Source organism: Pholcus phalangioides, unplaced genomic scaffold (assembly GCF_987345545.1).
Source record: "Pholcus phalangioides strain wild (caught in Gottingen) unplaced genomic scaffold, Ppha-v1.0 ptg000008l_1, whole genome shotgun sequence".
NCBI lineage: Eukaryota > Metazoa > Arthropoda > Arachnida > Araneae > Pholcidae > Pholcus > Pholcus phalangioides.
The window spans coordinates 54268181-54288101 of NW_028301601.1; the positions used below are offsets into that span (position 1 = coordinate 54268181).

The window sequence follows — 19921 nt, forward strand, 5'->3', positions numbered from 1 at the left end:
CCACATTTTGTCCGGGCCGCATGGAGTGAGCATGTATGGCCCAGAATAATTTTTTTTGAGAGGTTTTCCCAGGACAAGATTTTCAGCGGGTGAACTATATTGATTGAAATCCATAGTGTAAATGAATAAAAGAATAAAATAGAATCTATCACCACAGACTCCATATGCTAGAGCCATGTTAGCATGAGATCTTCATGCGGAGCTATGTTTAGGCTTTAGACACGTAATTTGAATGTCCTCTATACGTCTGGCATGATGGTTCCTGTTTCACATTATCAACAATGAATTGTACAACAATTACTTACGAGATGTTGGTAACAACGGTTCTGAAGCGAATCTCTTAGCTGTGATTCAAAACAAAATGCTCTTTCAAAATTATGTTCTTTTAAAAGCAGAATTCTTGGTAAAAATTGAAAAAAAAAATCTAGATGGCAACAATGGTCTTTGAAACAATGCTCCTGAGAACAAAAGTTTTGAAACGATCCTCTTGAAGAAAATTATTTCATGAGGTCCCCTTGTTATCAATAATTTAAAAAAAAATATTAGATGTTAACAATTGATCAATAAATGATCTTTGAAGTAATTCAAGATGGATCTTGGATCTTCGAAATAGTACTTACAATGGTTCTCCGAAACAAAAGTAGATGGCAGCAATGATGTTTTTAACAATGTCATATGATTATGTTTTTAATTCGATGGTGTTCGCTTGTGGCCCACATACACACCAACGATGATGTTTAGTAGAATAATAAATGCGAACAACGATATTTCAAACCATCTTAGATTGCAACAATGGTGTTTGAAACAGTTATGGATGCCAACAACAATGCTGAAAATAATCAATAGTCAAAACAATAGATCCTAAAAATAACTCTACATACTTACAATGAATCTTCGAAACAAAAGTAGATGGTAACAATGATGTTTCAAACAATGCTTATGGCAACGATGGTGTTTATAACAATGTTTATGGCAAATCTAACGTTTGATAGAATGTTAAAAATCAGAGAACAATGGTATTTCGAACTATCTCCGATCGCAACGATGATGTTTGAAACAACTACGCAAATTATTATTAATATTATTAAGCAATAGCTTAAAAAAACAACAACTCTTGCAAACAATGGTTGTGAACAGTTTTTCTGCAACAACTGCTTTTAAACAATTCTTTCCCACACAACAACTTTTTTTCCTTAAATTATCTTAGAAAAGATAGTTTAAAAATAAAGTGTAATTACATATAGCAGTGTCTCACAACAATGCCATATGGCAACAATCATGTTTTTAACAAAGCTTTAATGACCTCGAAAACAAAGGTCTTGTAAGCAATGATACCCAAGACAATTCTCTTGGCGGCAACGATGTATTTAAAACAATTTTCGTGATAATATATTTAAAAAATCTTAATACACAAAAATGTATTTAAACTAATTCTCCTCACAACAGAGGTTTTTAAACAATTATCTTCAAAATAAAGGTTTTTAAACAACTCTCCCCACAACATAGGTTTTAAAAAAATTTTCCTCACAACAAAAAGGATTCATAAAACATTCTCTTTTCACAACAAACATTTTTAAACAATTCCCTTCACAACAAAGGTTTCTAAAAAATTCTCTTCATATAACAAAGGTGTTGAAACAATTCTTTTCTCAACAAAAGTTTTGGAAGAATATTTTAGAACAATTCTTTTCACACAACAAAGGTTTTGAAATAATTCTCTTCATAGCAGAGACCAAAATTCGAAAAAACAAAGGTTTCCAAACTATTTTCTTCTGAGAACAAGGTTTTAAAACTATTCTATTCTAAACAAGCATTTTTAAACGATTCTCATTGCAACAAAAGTGGTTTTTTTTTAAATACTATCCTCACAACAATGGTTTAGAAAAAAGTTCTCTCCTCAACATAGATTTTGAAACAATTCTCTTCGAAACAAAGGTTTTGAAACAATTTTCTTCATATAATAAATGTTTTGAAAAATTCTCTTCGCAACAAAGGTTTCCGAAAAATCCTCTTCACAAAGGTTTCGAAACAATTCTTTTCACTGCAAAGAGACCAAAATCTGAAAAACAAAGGTTTTGAAATTCTCCTCTACACACAAGGTTTTTAAAACTATTCTCCTGTGTTCAACAAAGGTTTAAAGAAAAAAAAAAAACTCCTTCACAGCAAAGGTTTTCAAAAAATCCTCTTCACAACAAAGGTTCCGAAACAATTCTCCTCACAGCCAAGGGACCGAAATCCGAAAAACAATCCTCTGAGTGTGGATAAAAATTTTTTTCAAAACAGAGCTGTTCGTATAATTATTTCCAAAATAATACTCGATAACAGAGACTTTCAAAACAATTATTTTTTTTTTGTGATTTTTCGTCTTCCTAATTATAAATGACCGCAGTTTGTTAATAAATAAACATAATTGTTAACAATAAAAACTGAAACCACGAGATTTCGTTAAAGAAAAAAATAGCGCAAAAATTAGTTTTTCCTCTTCTGAGAAAGTTAATTAAGCTAAATCGAAGGGAAGTTCAACTAATTGCCACAATAACTTTCTCCGCTGAGAAATATCGCCACCGTCTAATATCGTCGCCAATGTCGGCGCGATTTGGCGCTGGCAACCCGATAGAAAAGTAGCCAGAGTGAATAGGGGAAAAGCAGGACTGTGCGGTCGAAAAGATTTCTCCACTCAACGCTGTCGGGCTCGGTTCGAACGATTTAAGTAATAGGAGGTGATTTGAGAAGAGATCAAGAGAGAGAGAGTGAGGCGTTCTGTGCTGTGTCCTTGTGTGTAGGTGAACAAGATCGGATTTTTGTAGCTCCTCCATTTTTTGTTTTTAGTGTCCCCGTTGATTTAAATAGAATCCACCGGATGAGAAGATGTCTACTGAACTACAATTCGGCAGTGAAATACCCGCGTCTTCCTGTGGTGCATCGCTGTTGGTGAAAGCCTGCGCGCCCGCGTAACCCCAGTAGCTCGAAGCCGGCTTTGCAGCAGCACAACCCACTCCCCCGGAGCCGCCTCGAAGGAATGTCCCGCGATTTATACGGGCCCGGCCTGACTACCGGGCCACCGGTAGCGAGATCCCCGAAACCCGGCCGACGTCTGGACATTGGAAGTTACTCGCAGAGCAGCCCACCGGTCACGACCAAGATCTATCCATCGGCTTCCATATCTCAACCGCCATCGGCGAGGGCGAGCCCGGTGGCGGGCGGCCGCCCTCTGACGTCACCGTCGCAGGCCCGAAAGGGCCGTCTTTATGGGATCAGTCGCTCCAGCAACAGCAGTCCACTCACCCTTCCCGGGGACCCGAACCTGAGCCATTCCTACAGCACCAGCGGGTTCGGAGACTCCTATTACATAATGGATGAAGGGAAGGGTGTGGTGGACCCCCGTGGAGTCGTGATTCCAGGGACGGTCCACAGGAGCCGGTCGGTGACGAGGACCCCACTGAGGGGCTTCACCCACACGGACACGACCGACATTGTGGGTCTGGGTCGTGATCGATCCCTGGACCGAGTGGACATTGCCGCGAGTCGTACCGCAGCGTCCAGGCTGCGAGATCGTTCCTTGGATGCCGGATCCTATTTCTCGAGGAACCGTGAGGACCCTCCATTACCGGACCCGTACAGGCCTAGGGACGAAATAGGAGGTTGGAGGAGCGACGTGATGGACAGCATGGACACGTACAGGTCGTTGCTCCAGCGTGGCCAGCAGCAAACGCAACCTCTGAATCCTATGGATAATAGGCTTAGTTACGGCAACAGGGGCGAACCCGCATTCGTCGGGGAACTGCAAACCCGGTTGAACGAGTTACAGAACCAATACGGTAATGTGAAGAGGGAGCTCGACGTGACTGCTACCAAATTAGGCTCCAGCATGCACAGCATCAAAACGTTTTGGAGCCCGGAATTGAAAAAAGAGCGGGCTCTGAGGAAAGAAGAGGCTGCAAAATACGCGGTGATGAATGACCAGCTGAAGATGCTACGAGCCGAAAACCAGGTAAGTGCTCAATAACCTCATTTTTTTTCATCATCAAGTAACATGAAAATCATGTCCAAAAATCTCGACATTAATCCAAATTTTCAAACCGACCCTTAAACTAAACCCAAAAAACCTAAGAAGACACACATTTATGTTCACATAATTCCAAGAAAAAAAAATGTTCGTTTTGACAAACCTGAAACGTATATATTGGTTGTTTATTAAGTATCATGGCAAAGGCATATTGATATGCATAAGAAATAGCAAGAATCCTGTATGTTGTTTTTTTATTCATATACACTATCATGCCAAGAAACCAACACCACAGATATTCGTGATTGAAGAACAGTACGGAACTCCAGAAATAATATCCATGTTACTGGGCAGTTTTTCTTAATCAGGGGTTCACGAACCCCTTGGAGAGATTTCAGGTGGGGGGACTGTGAGCTTGGAAGAAAAAAGAATCAACTCATTGTGTTTTCACTTTTTACTGTGTATTGAATGTTATTTTGTAAAGGGGAACCGTGGCCTTCATTTTATCGGCGCAGGAGTCCATGGAATTCATCTTATTGTCACAAAAAGCCCATGGAATCCATAAAGTTAAGAACCTCTTCTCTAGGGGAACCTCCACAACTACATTAAAATTTTCCCCTAGCGCTTTAATAGAGCTCTATTTGACACTAATTCATTATTGTTTCACTGCGAAACCCTTGTTGAAAAACGTTGCATTAAGGCAGTGTTGCCCAACCTTCTGATGTCGCGGATCACCTCCCCCTGTGGTAATAGTCAATGCACCGTAAACCCCCTGTAGGGGTCAGAAAGTCAATTCCGACACCCCTACATTAAAATCCAAAAATGTATTTTTTTTAAAAGTAATTTTCATATCACAAAAAATTGAATGAATCACAATTTCACAGCACAAAATGTGCCATTTATGCAATGATAGAGAATGAAAATGATCCCGCGGACCCCCTTAAAAAGTACTCGCGGACCATCGGGGGTCGGCGGACTAGAGGTTGAAAAAACACTGCACCAAGATGTACTTAACCAACATAATCAAAGAAATCACTGGATTACCCGTAATTATAAAAAGGCTTCAAGATATCAAATTTTGCTTATATTGATAAATGTATTTCTAATAATATTTCTAATTCAAAATTCTGCTTGGCGATGTTTTCCCTTGAAATCGCCAAACAATCAAAATACACATAGGTTGAAACACAACTGAAAAACTGTGAAAAAACGGTTTTTTTTTCTCAAATGATATGTATGTATGTTTCTCGCATGTTTAATATCTAAGAAGTTATAAAAAGCATCATATATAGAATTTCAATAAGATAGCGGTTGAATTCTGACGTATGTTAATGCAGTGTTCATCAAGTTGCTTGGTTTAACACTGGGGGAATCCTCGCTATTGAAAGCCGCTTTTTTTATTATTATCCTTGGTAATTTTTTGGGAACCCCAGGAAAAAGGTCCATCCAAATCCTTTTGAAAGTCAACGGGCTATAAATAATCGGGTTCAATAACATCAGTACCTGCCAAAAGTTGTTGGACTTAAAAAAAATGTGAAATGTGTGAAAGCCCATTGTCACAATAACATTGTTGGCATTTTTAAAAACAATTATATGCGTGCCAACAATTGTTTAAAATACTTATTTTTTTGTTTTAATACAAATAAAAAAACACCGCCACAACAGACAAAATACCCAACGAGGTGGCTGAGAAAAAGATGCCCATAATAAATATAGATGTCATATATTTCAAAAATACAGCAACCCAATTAAAAATGCAATTGCAAACAATATATATATACATGATGAAATATTGTACAAAGCCCATAAAGAATACCTATGGTTGCTTTACTATAAGTATGAATAGCTTCTCCATTTACCCCAACATGTTTATCGTATTTCTTTATAAACGTGTCAATTGTGTTACAATTTACTACCTCCGGGGCTAAGCTATTCCATTTATTAACAACCCTATTAGAGAAAAATTCCCAGCGACGACAACATAACCTCGCATTGTCCCTTACCAATCGGTACTGGTGTTCCCTTGTAAAAGCAGTCGATTGGCGGTGTACTAAAAGTTCATGATCCATCCTATCCATAACATTGCAAATTTTTAACACTTCGATCATATCTCCAAGACACCTGCGTTCCTCCAATGTAAACATATTCAAAAAACGAAGTCTCTCTCCTATGTCTCTCCGTAGGTATGGTCTCCAAAACCTTACAGCATACTCCAGTCCAGGGCGAACTAAGCCTCGGAAAAGCGGAAGAATGACTTTAGGAGAACGCGAAGACACCTTTTTGAAAATGAAGCCGAGCATTCTATTCCATTTTTTGACCAACGCTGAACAATGTTCAGGAAACCTAAGCCACTCAATGAGAATTCCCGAATCGGTGACCCTAGTTGCATCCGGGATAGTGACACCATTCAACTCGTAAGAGAACCGTGGGTTGTTCGAACCAAAATGAGCGACCATGTACTTGTCAACGCTAAACGTCATGCTCCATTCATTTGCTCATGCTGCAATCCTGTTTAAGTTGGTCTGGAGCAAATCCCTATCGCTTTGATTCCCGATTACTCCCATTAGCTTCACGTCATCTGCGAATTTGCTAGCGATAATGCAATTTAAAAGTTGCAAATACCGGTGAAAGATTTTTTTTTTACCCACTCAAAAAAGTATTATAGAACTATGTGCCATGAGGTCACTTAGAAATTCCACGAGATATTATGGGAATAAAATTGTATTGAATATAGGGCCGTGATTCCTAATTATTGTGTCAAGGCACTTTGGAGCACCGCTGAATTTCGCCACGAGATATTTCGAATCCTAGTTCTAAATTCAAGGGTGCTGCAAACTTGAAAAGTCTAGAAATCTCTTCGTTGAAAGCATATTATACCACGATAATTTGTTATACAGGGTGATTCAAAACTCTTAAGGGAGGTGGGAAACACAAAAACACAAAACAGAATCACATGGGAATGTATGACCGGAAACCCCCACCTGATCGACTGGAGGATAAACGAAGATGCAGAAATGACAAGCCAATAATGAGTGGAAAAACTCTTTATTTAGCGATATTTTCGCACGAGGACAGTACGTGTACACGTTAAGTTCCACACAACAAGTGCTCAAAGTTCTTACCATCCACAGCTATGCAAGCTTGAAGCACCACCATGAGCTTTTCCAGTCATCATTGGCTCGTCATTTCGGCATCTTCGTTTCGTTAATCTTCCAGCTGAAGATGCCGAAGGTTTGGGGATTTGGTCAGGTTTGGGGTTTCCGGTCATACATTCCTATGCGATTCTGCTTTGTTTTTGTGTTTCATACCTCCCCTAAAAATTTTTACGTTGAGTTTTGAATCATCCTGTACAATTCAAATATTCGAAATGCAAATCAGCTATATATTTACAGAGATTTTCAAAAAAAAAAGAGAAGCCAAACTTTAAGAACTGCTAGAAAATACCAATACACAATAGGCCTTTGCCGTAGGATACATGGTCGGAAAGGAAACGTGAAGTTGCTAGAGGGCGCAGCAAACGCACCCATTTCAAAGCACTAACATAAAGTTAACTCCTGCTGTACCATCTGGCATCACATTTTGTTTCATTTTTCTATCATGTGAATCCCGTGACAATAAGTGATCGTCGTGGTGTGTCTTAACATCTCTCTCACCTGATTTTTACTTCATAAATATATTTTCGATCTTATCTGTAAATGATAGCATTAAACCACGCGTGTAAATCAATGGAATATTATTTTGAATAGCAATACAGTAGATCCTTTCAATGACGACACCCATGAGAAAAAAAAATATTTTGTTTGCCAAGGGGTCATTCAAGTATTACGCCAGCATAAATGGGGGGGGGGGGCTTCCGATTTGCTGACTTTTGATGACAAGGGGAGAGGGGGAGGGGTTTGTTTGACCAAATGCTTACGCTATCAACCAACCTTTACAAAAATATGAAATATTCTTAATAGCATCTTACTCGGTGCGCCCGCAAACTTTTCGCTAAATTGCGGGCACCTGAACTAATATTCTCCCCACTAATCAGTCCTCTACAGATCCACTTTAGTGACCTCTAAATGTTTGGCGGATACTTCAAGTGCTCTGAAAACGTGTCCGGACCGCTTAAGTGCTCTGGAACTGTGCCACGCATCGCTCAAATGATTTCCGTACTTATGCCGCGGATCACTTAAGTAATTAGGGAATGTGCCGTGGGGGTTAACTTCAGTGATGTAGAACTACACTGGGGGCAGCTTAAGTGCTCTAAAACTATGCCACATGTCACTCAAAGGATCTGTAAATGTGCCACGGGCCGCTTAAATGTTCAGGAATTGTGCCACGGGTCATTTAAGCGATCTGTAAATATGTGCTGCCTAGTTTATTTTCACAAAATTACGTTTGAGGGAGCAGGCCACATTTGGTCCGCGGGCCAAGGGTTTATCATATATCTCTTAAAGGGGGGGGGGGTCACAATGAATTTCTTAAATAGAAAGTTTGAGTTCTTAGCCTACAAATAGCATTGAAATTAACAGAAATTGATTATAAGATTATAATTATACATATAAAGGCACGTAATTTCTTTCGCAATTTTAATTAAAATAGGTTTTTATATTAAAAAAGTAAATTTTCGTCTATGGGGAGCACACGAGCCCCTCCCATGCCCCCTCCCTCGTACGTCTCTGATCCCATCAGTATGCGTTAGGAGGTAGGGGGCAGTGCTGATGAAATTTTGCTGACGGGGGGGGGGGGGTGTCAAAAATGGCTAAAAATTGCTGAATGGCCCCTAACGAGGAGTGTCCATTAATGGATAGTAAAATGCATTGAGGCTCGTCGACGTAATGCAAAAAGTGGCCGCTATCTGGGAGTATTATAGGAGGTACCACTAAACCATAAAGCAGTGTTTCCTCAATATTTTTTTTTGCCCATGGTCCCCTTTGGATCATATTCTCTTTTCGTAGCCCATGTCCTAATCAGAGCCCCCAGTCCTCATCCAGGAGTGAGACCCTTCCTACTTATTGAATTGATTTTTTTTGAATATTTTTATAGAACAAAATTTTTTTAAGTTAGGTGGATATCCAAACCCCTGAGCTAAGGTTCAGTGAGCTTTCCTCCGATGGGAGTTCTATGCAGAGCCGTCTCAATATTATGGGGACCTCGGGCAAAGTTATGTTCTCGGGCGCCCTTATTAAGTTAGAAGTAACAATCTTACACATGAACATACTTATATTCAAAAAGCATTGTAATAAATCTCGTCATGTGGGCTTCTGTCCGTGAACAAATCCCAGTGGTCATGAGGGTCGCCAGAAGCATGGCTGGTTGGACCAATGCATTGAGATGGCCCTGGCTTTATAGGCGTCAATGCTGGAATCTGAAAATAGTCACACAATTTTCCAACTATTTACCCCTTAAAAGCTTCATTTCTTCATATATAAATTTTTTCAGGCTCTCTGTAGCTCCTCTAGCTACCCGTCATGAGTCTCCTTTAATTTTATTTCTACCTGTGGCCCCGTAGTACTGCGGGGGGGGGGGTGGCATGTGACCCCCAGGTTGAGAAACACTGTTATAGAGCATAGATTTACACCCGGTGTTCCGTAGGATCCCAGGGGTTTCGCGAGAGATTTTATGGTGTTTTATACGGTATCAAAAGCTGGGGAAATCTTCATTCTGGCTGCAGTAAAACTTCGAGAAATATCCATGTTTGGGTTCTCTCTCCATGGAACAGTGGGAGCAGAGGGGGGTTTCCCGTGAACAAAAACGTTGAAAACCTATTCTATAGAGTAGCGTTCCTCACTGAATTTGCAATAATATTTATGAGCCATTGCAATAATATAACTTATCGAGAAAACCTTTGTAGCAACGGGGTTCCTAATCCACGGTGCAAAACTGATATTAATGCAGCTCAACAAAAAATTTCAAACTGATATTAATAAACCATTTTGTTTATTTTGATAGTAATTTCCAAAAATATTTCAGTTATTCCCAAATGGGTGGTGGGAAAGTGGTTCAATAATTTGATTTGACTAAGAACGGTAAATGCCATTGGCTTCAAAGTGCTTTCAAAATTTCCAACGTAAAGTACACTCCCTCTGCTTTAAAGTAATGTCCATGTTATGAAGAACTGAAATAATATTATGTTTTATTAAATTTAAATTATTAGGCATTCCCAGCAGGGCTGGACAAATCTCCAACAATTTACATGCCTGGTCACGCATGTGACTTGAAAAAAAATACATGCCCGAATCGCTGCATGCAAACATGCCCGGCCGCTGTGGTGGTCGAGTGCCGAACAGTCCTACAACGATAAATCATTCAATCATAACACTTCACTCATAGTTAGAAAAACTGGTGGCAGATGGCAGCACTACACATAACAAGCATTACAGAGAAACAAAAAACTTCACGTCAGGTTTCACTACAAGTACACGCACATTCCCGCATGTACCGATTCGTTGGGGGTTCCGCGGGGTGCATGTGTGGTGTAGCAGTAGTAGGTAGGGCCTCCAAAAAATGGCTCGGGGATCCATGATGTTCTTAAGTCAGCTACCTCGTTGGGCAATTTGCCTGTTGTGGCGTTGTATTTGTATTTGATATTTTACATGGCCGAAAAATATTACTAAATATATTTATTGGATTTACTTATTTCATTGTAAAAATTATTTCTCATTGTTAGGAGCACACAAAATAGCGTCGTGTAACAGTTATTAACATACTCTTAAAAAAAAATTCACAGAGAATACACAAATTTTTAACATAAACCATCATCTGAATTTGTCTTATCACTTCGGCCACCTCGTTGGGCATTTTGTCTGTTGTGGCGTTGCATTTGTATTTGTGTGACTGTTGATATGATCAAAACTAGCGCAGAGAGTTTCCCAATCTTATTTGTTTTATCGCCATGAAAGCATTTTTTTTCCCCGATATCCCCCTCCCCGATAAGGCGTTCCATTAGATTCAGGGTCAAATTTATCAATTTTTGGACTATCGACGCTGATCCTTATAAAATTAATGAGGTCACTCACTGAAAATCCAAGATCAGTCAATTATAATTTTCCGCACTTTTGGTGTCTGGAAAGAAGTTGATGAGTTACTGTTGTTCATTTCGCTTGTGGAATCATAGCCGATTTACGTTCCAGGACCGGACTTGGGCAGGTGCGGGGGACGAGAGCAGCAATAGGCCTGAAAATCACACACACTCCCACGTTAAAATTCCAACAGGAACCTCTAAGTAGGAAGGGAGTATGTAGGAAAGTAGTCAAACCTCCCACGGAGGCCCAGAAGGCGTTAGACTTGCATCTCGCCGATCCTTTCCATAATAATAGAAGGATATAAAAAACATTAATATGCAAAGTAATATGGGAACATGGGCAGACAGTTCCTTGGACGATGTAACATTACAATACTCAAAAGAAATAGCATTATAGACAGAATCACAAAAAAAAAAAAATGTGCGAATCAATTGGAGAAAACAAAAAAGATTACTGCAGATTATACACAATAAGTAAGTGTTAGCAGCAATAGGCCGCAAAATATGGCCGTGAAAATAAAATAGATCAGGATGCATTTCCTACATAATCCATCACGACTGGAATGGCCGCCGTAACGCGGGATCATTATAACCAACGTCGACTGTATATAATGTGTCCAGGAAGTCCTTACCTGAGCCTTTTTTCTTCTCAACCGGTATGGAAACATAAAATTAGAAAAAGTATCTAAATAACTTGTCCAGCCCTTGTGTAATAATACATTATAATGACACAGGTCTGCGACGAAAAAGCTTTCTTAAAAATAATTAGGGTTTCCTTAGAGTTTTTTGGATGCTAATTATACTGGAAAAATTAATTTAAAAATTACATCACGTCAAGTTTTTGAGATAAAGTGGAAACTAAATTTCTCTCTCTCAATAATAATGTAATGCATAGGCAGCATACAAACCACATTAAAACTGTGCGCTATAAACAAATGCAGAAAATCATTGCCAAAGATAATTCAGTGATTTTAACGTGATTTCGGGGCACTGATTCCGAATCTGCATTGGTTCTGTCAGATAAAGGCTCTACGTTTTGAGATAAAGTGAAAATAAAATCTCATTGGTAATAAATAAGAAGCGTACAAATTGCACTGTGTGAAACTGTACGTTATAAATAAATACAGTAAATCTCTCATTGGCAAAGATATTTCGTTGATTTTAGGGTCCATCATTATAATGGCAGAGCTAAGTTGATAGTTAATAATAGATGTGAAGTATGTATTTATGAGGTGATATAAATTCCAAAATATTTGGATTTCAGTCATTTCCCCCAAAATATAAAACCTTACGCGATTTAAAAAAAATGGATAGCATTTTTGGAATCGGCACTGAAAATAATATAAAAATCAGTTATTTGTAGACTTGTGTAATTTTTCCAGCCCTGATTCCTAGTTAGGGGCCGTTCAAGTATTACGTAAGCAAATTTTTAGCCATTTTTGACCCCCCCCCCCTGTCAGCAAAATTTCGTCATCAGCTCTGCCCCTCTGAAACCTAACGCGTATTGGTGGGATCAGAGACGTACACGGGGGGGGGGGGGAAGAGACATAGGGCGGGGCTCTCTCATGCCCCCTTGCCACAATCAAAGATTTATTTTTTTAATGCAAAAAAGAAAATTTTAATTGAAATTTCGGAAGAAAATACCCTTATATGTTATTATAATCAATTTCTGTTAATTTCAATGTTATTTGAAGGCTATGAACTCAAAATGTATCTTTAATAAATTCATCGCGACCCACCCTCTAAGTCATATAATGATAAATCGCATAAAGGCCCTTGGCCCGCGGCCAAATATGGCCCCGGGGGCTATCTAATGCGGGCTGCCCTCCTCAAACCTAATTTTGTGAAAAAATGAACTAAGCGGCACATCTACAGATCGCTCAAGTGTCTCGTGGTACAATTCCAGAACATTTAAGCGGCCCGTGGCATATTTTCAGATCACTTAAATGACCAAAGGCACAGTTCCAGAACACTTAAGCGATCCGTGACACATTTAGAGATCCCTTGAGTGACATGTGACGCAGTTTTAGAGCACTTAAGTGGCCCCCAGTGCGGTTCTACATCACTCAAATTACGCGGCACATTCTCAGATTATTCAAGTGATGCGTGGCACAGAGCACTTAAGCGGCCCGGACACATTTCCAGATCACTTGGATCCGCGAAACATTTAGAGATCACTAAAGTGGCTCTGTAGGGCACTTATCAATAGGGGGGATGTCACTTCACGTGCCCACAAAACTATCGAAAGGTTTTGCTCGTTTTTGGCGCACCGAGTAAGATGCCATTAAAAATATTTCATATTTTCATAAAAAGTGGTTGATGACGTAAGCATTATCCAAACCCTCCCCTCCCCCACGTCATCAAAAGTCAGCAAATCGGAAACCCCCTCCCCCACATCGATGATGACGTAATACTTGAACGGCCCCTTAAGAAACAACTCCATATCCTAATAATTCTGGAGTTCTATGGAAGCCCGGTTGCGAAATGCTGCTATATTATATAATACAGATGTCTATTATTAAATCCATAACAATTAATAATATAACAATAGTTTATTATTAACCCATAAATTCAAAACTCCAGGTATCATAAAGAATCCATTTTTTTTGGAGAAAAGAACATCTAGAATCTCTATCATTGTTCATAAAAAATTCATTCGGAAACCATTAACGTCAATTAAATATCACTTTAGAGAAGATTTTTTCCGTCTGAGTTATTCCATTTTTCAGAAGAAAAAAGAAGGACCAAGACGCAATAAAGGAGGGAAAAAATGAAGGTGGGAAGGGGAAAAGAAATATTATTTATAGGGAAAAGGCCATTTTTTATTTTCCACATGGGAAGACATCGGAGAAGTAGGTCGGAAAATACACATGGAAGGGGGAAACAAAAATATAAAAGATACATATCTATGTGCATGGCGAGTTTGTGTATGTTTTGGGATCAATTTCTCTTGCTTCTGGACGAGAAAGAGATCGGTGATATTGATCCCGATAAATATAGAAAATGCCTTCTCTCTCTCCCCCACTCTCTCTTATCCTTTGGAATAGCTTCGTTTAAATACAATAGCCTACCTTTAGACGTTCCGAAATGCTACGGAATAAGATGTATATAAATCCATTATTAGCTATTTCTTCCCAACTCCAATATTTGTTTCCGACGTGTTTATCGGATCCAAGATTTATAATGGAGACCTGAATGGTTAAAGGATTATCTTTTGCAGCGAATATATATATTGTATTGGTCTAGAAATGGGTCTGGTGTGGGTCCAATACCTCGAACTAGCAATCAATCAATCAACTTATTTATAGTATTGAGAATCGATAAGATATAAAAGTTATTTCAAAGTTGTATGCACGATGCATAGCTAACTTCTCGAAATGCAAATTACTGCCGAACCGTTGATCCTAGAGGCGTACTTCCTATTAAAAAAAGTATCCAAAGAACGTGTGGACCTCAGATAACGTCATTCGTATTGCAAGGGATTGTATAGTTATTAGAATTTAAAAAAAAAGGAACTTTTTAATTGAACACCTTTTGTGCTCAAAACCCCAACAAGAAAGTTGTTGCAATGTCCCTCCCAGACTTGCAGAATTTCTTTTGTTGGGCTAAGGAGAGACCGGGCAACGATTTTCTAAGTGGGTTTTTGATCACAGGGTGTTCGTATATATATAATAGTTATTATTATTATTTTAATAACAAAACAACTCCAATTGCAATATGAATGACGTATCCGAGGTCCACACGTTATTTGGATACTTCTTCTAAACGCAAGTATGACTCTAGGAGCAACGGTTCATCAGTAATTTTGCGGTTCAAGAAATTAGCTATGCACCCTGTATATATATACAACCTCTGACAATAAAGTTCGGTGAATGAAGTCAGAACGGCCGATCTGGCAACACTGGCGAAGCAAAACGCTGCACCACCGTTGTTCAGTTGAGCGTCGTTTGTGTTCCGGGAAAGACTTGTTTTACAAAGTGCTTGTTTAGTGCGTTGGTTCTTAACTGAGAACAGGAAAATGAACGAACAAAAGATCAATTTAAGTCACTGAGGATGAGTCCTGGTGTCTCAGGTACGACTCTGAAACGAAACGGCAAAGCATGGAATGGCGTTCTCCTTCATCACCTCGTTGGAAAAAGGTCAGAGCAGAAAAATCACGCATCAAAACGATGCTAATCACCTTTTTTTGATAGTCAAAGCATTATCCACAAGGAATTTCTACCTGAGGGAACGACGATGAATGCTGCAAGGTACATTGAAATTTTGACCCGTTTCATGAAACGTCTACGCAGGGTACGACCTCAGTACGCACAACAAGGTTCGTGGTTTCTTGTTCACGACAATGCTCGCCCTCACACAGCCAATATCGTCAAACAGTTCCTGGCAAAAAAGGGGGGTGGTGCAAATTAAACATCCACCATACTCGCCAGATCTCAATCCTCCAGACTTCTTCCTATTCCCACGATTCGCTTTGAAAGGAAAGAGATTTGACGATATTCCTGACATCCACGTGACGAGGCTTTTGAACTCCATCCCAAAAGAAGACTTGCAAAGTTTCCAGGACATGTATAGGAGATCTCAGCGGTGCATAGTAATGGGAGGTGACTATTTCGAAGGACAGTAAGGTAACATTTCATCTACGTTAATGTTACAGGACTATTCACCGAACTTTATTGTCAGAGGCTGTATATATACAGTCAAACCTCGTTAGTGCGTCATCCGGTTAACACGTCACTCCGCTTACCGGGTCACTTTTTTGGAAGTCCCAATTGTTCTCTGGTAGGAATTGGCACAGCTATGGCTTACTCCGTTTAACGAGTCACTCCGCTTACTAAGTAATATTTTTGCTCTCCAAAGAGTGACTCATTAACTAGGTTTGACTGTATATATATAAGTACTATCTAAAGTGCTTAGCTGTAGGTGAATAATGATTTGCGTAAATGTCGCATAAAAATGGATTTTTATGAACGAGTAATTATTAAAAAAACAATAAAATTAATAAAACTTGTTTTTTGTTGATCAATTTTTTTTTATAAAACTATTTTGATTTGAAAAAAAAAGGTACAATATAATAAGGTATTCGGTTAATTGAGCTATTTGGTTTAGACGAAGATTCTCGTACCGAGTCTACAGATTTGAAACATAACAGAGTGCTCACTGGACATTAAAATTCCTGGGGACCAAGTACCCCCGCATTAGCCGGCATGCCGTAAAAATCGGGGCACGACGGCTTTTTGAATGTTGGAGTCTGATCCATTCCCGGCATGTCGGGAGAAGCGAGGTTCAATAAGAGTCACGTGATGCATTCAGAAGACCATTAAATAATGAATGAATACGCGAATCGGAACAAAATAATAGTTTTTACTGTAGCAAGCGTTTTTTGTGTCCAGGACTTTAATAACGATAATGAAAATTCAGCATTTACTTATCGTTCTAACGTAATTATCGCCAGCCTAATACGAAATACAAATGCTGTGTTTCGCACGTTATTTTGCGTGCTGAGAAGATTGATGAAATATGCTGTCGTTTTTGTATTTCGTAATATCATATTTTGCAGTGTATTTCTCTAATTTTTCGCTTTGCTAATTCAAACCTTAGAAACATTATCTGTGACTGTGAGAAAGCTTTGGAGTTTACTAATTTTTCTCATTTAGCTTATCTAACAATGTACCAGAACGAATATGTTTAGTATCCGACATTTGCAATAAACTAAGATTTATTAGAGAGCTCCGAGTTACAAGAGCAAACATATTGCTCTGAGCCACGGGTGTTCAACCTTTAGAAGAGCGCAATAACTTCGTTTATTGAAAAACGTGTCACGGGCCACTTAATTAAGTGATTTGTGAATACCCCGTGGGTTATTTAAGTGATCTTTAAATGTGCAGTTCTGTAACTGTGCCGCAGATCGGCAATCCGAGAAGAGTAGACGTGGTCCAGGACTTGGCCTGACCACAGTAGAGAGCTCACTAGAGCTACCAGGCCGAGAGAGGAGATGCGATCCAGTGACTGAGCTGACCACAGTGACACGAAGGGCTCACACGAGCCACCAAGCCGAGAAGAGTAGAAATAGTCCATTACCTGGCCTGGGCACTGTAGAGGGCTCACTAGAGCACCTAGCCGAGAGGAGAGATGTGGCGTAAGACCTGGCCTGGACATGGGTAGAGGGCTGACTAGAGCAACTAAGCCGAGAGGATAGATGCGGCCCAGCACCTGGGCTGGCCACAGCGACACGAAGGGCTCACCCGAGCCACCAAGCCAAGAAGAGTAGAAATGGTCCAGGACCTGGCCTGGTCATGGTAGAGGGCTCACTAGAGCCACCAGGTCGAGAGAGGAGATGTGGCGCAGCGACACGAAGGGCTCAGCCGAGCCACCAATCCGAGAAGGTTAGACGGGGTCCAAGACCTGACCTGGCCACGGAAAACAACAAAAAGCTGACTAGAACCACAAAACCAAGAGCCGTCAACAAGAAGTTCCCATTAGCCGGCACATGGGCCGGTCGGCAACGTGGAGACATGGCTGAAAAGCACACAGCCGCGCTGAATGAGGTTTCTGTTCACGTGCCGGTGATATCCGAGAGTTGTTTTGTAATTTTTGTAAATTTATTGCTATTGCGAACTTTTTGCTATCTTTAATTTTTTTTTTAAATGTGTTTTATTGTAGGTGCATGCAATACATTTGTAATTTATACATGCATAATAAATCACCTGACACCACCCTGCCCCTCATTCGGGACAATGGCTAAATCGGCAATTGTCGATGAGCCCGGGCGGTGCACAGTAAGATATGAAATGTGTCGCAGGTCACTTAATGATCTGTATATATGGCGCGGGTCATTCAAGTGGTTTTGGAATGTGCCGCGAGACAACTAGTGCAACTTACAAGTTCATTCAGGCTTCCTTATACAACTCCCATTGAAAAAATTAGAATACAGCGAAAAATGAATGTTTTGAAAAATAAACAGTGTAAATGAATGAAGAAGGAAAAAGCCATGGTGTCTGAAGACTTGGAAATATCTCATACGTATATTATTCACGTTTTCGCTCAAAATCAATATAGAATATTCAAAAAAGAAATTGTAACCACTCTCACAAAATTAGAACACTCTGGAGAGGCAAAAAAAAAATAAAAATATTAGACTATTTGTGAATATTTCTTTTTGGTTGTCGCTGAGGGCAAAATTAGCATGAAATTTTCGATTGCGCATGTGCTACTACTATAAATACCTGCTAGCAAGCAACTTCAGCTTCAACTAACTTTCGTTGAACATGAGCAGAAAGAAAGACGCTGCGATTTCTACCAAACTCCTCATGGTGAGGTGGCGGAAAGAAGGCTTAACTCAACGAGAAAATGCCCGTACAGCAAGATATCCTCAAGCAAGTGTAAGTAGAATTTTAAGCAACAGTAATTTTCAGAATAATACCGTGGTGATAGTGATCGTAAGCCAGCGGCTACAGAGATAGACTGTTGATCGTGTAGAAAAACCGCACCGTAAAAAACCACGAAAAAACTCGTGTGGAAAATCCCGGAAACACTGTTACAAATTTGCGATTTATTCACAGGGAGTGGGAAGAAACAGGAGCAATTGCATCGTCCTCCACCGCACTCAGCTGAATGCATAAATTTGGCTTTCAAATGCGTGCGCCTAAGAAAAAAACACTTCTCACTCCCAAGCAAAAAATTGCTAGAGTTCCATAGTGCAAAAATATTCTTGCATGGTGTATCAAGTAGACTGGGGAAACGTACTTTTTAGTAACGAGTCAATGTTTTGCGTGCCCCACGGCCATCAAGGCATCCGCGTTTGGCGCTGCAAACCCAAAACATTCACTCAACAATGTTCAAAACGCTCAGTGAAATTCTCTATCTCTGCTATGGTGTGGGGCTGTACGAGCGCTGGGGCCCAGGAAAACTTTTCATTTTGAATGTAACGGTAAATTCTAGTGTATATACCAAGAAGCCTTAGACCATAGTTTTTCAAACTTTTCCTTCCCTCTCCCCCTTGTTCAGAAAATTTGTTCTCTCATCTCTCCTCAACTCAAGTGAACCCATACGAACCTATGTCATACCAGTAGCTTCTATCGCTCCCCTTGACCATTCCATTACCCACCAGGGGGCGATATAGCAACTCCCTTACAACCATTTCATGCTACCATCATCCGAAGTATGAAGACGTTTTTCAATTTCCAACAAGATTCTGCATTTACTCCTACTTCAAAGACGACAAAGAACTGGCTTAAAGTGCTTCCCAGCCCTGCAAATTCACACGATTTGAACCCAATAGAAACTCTGTAGGCCATCATTGAGAGAGCCTGCAGCAATTCGTCCCAAAGAACAAAAATGAACTTTTGTCTACCTTGAAATCCGTGTGGGTCAATATCTCTAGCAATGACCGTAAAAAAACTAGCCAATAATGTGCCAAATCGTTTACGAGATGCTAGGAGAAGGCCACCAAGTATTGAATGTTTCTGTATTGATTGTTTTGAAAAACTATATTCTTTCTTTTCAGTTCATTAGAATTTTTTGAATCAAGTTCAAAAGTATAATTTTATGAGTTTTTCGGAAAAATGCATCCCGTTTTTATTTTTTACGCATAATTTTTCTTTTGCGGTATATTCATCTACAAACTAAGCAGAATTCACCAAAGAAACATTCTATTTTCTGGATATTATGCTGAGGTGAAGTTGGAAAGAAGAGTCATAAGTAGAATTTGTTGCACTTGTTTTAAATTTGTAAAACGACGTTTCCATTGAAATATAATACAAATTTGAATTCAAAGTTTGCGTATTTCACTATATTTTAATTTTTTGAATGGAAGTTGTAGATTGCTTTGCTAAATTTTATAAACATTTTGACATACCGTTCCAGCCATTTAAAAAAACCCACTTAAATGAATTTATTTAATCCTTCCA

The 19921-nt window shown here is 39.5% G+C and overlaps 1 protein-coding gene across 1 annotated transcript in view; it reads left to right on the forward strand.

The window, feature by feature from the left end:
• The first annotated feature begins 2674 nt into the window (after nt 1-2674).
• The window catches only part of brp (ELKS/RAB6-interacting/CAST family member bruchpilot), a 127297-nt gene continuing 110050 nt past the window's right edge, over nt 2675-19921 (forward strand). Inside the window, exon 1 of the mRNA XM_089234950.1 lies at nt 2675-3991. Within this exon, the coding sequence (XP_089091076.1) occupies nt 3020-3991 (972 nt within the window). The 5' untranslated portion in view covers nt 2675-3019. The remainder of the gene's footprint in view (nt 3992-19921) is intronic.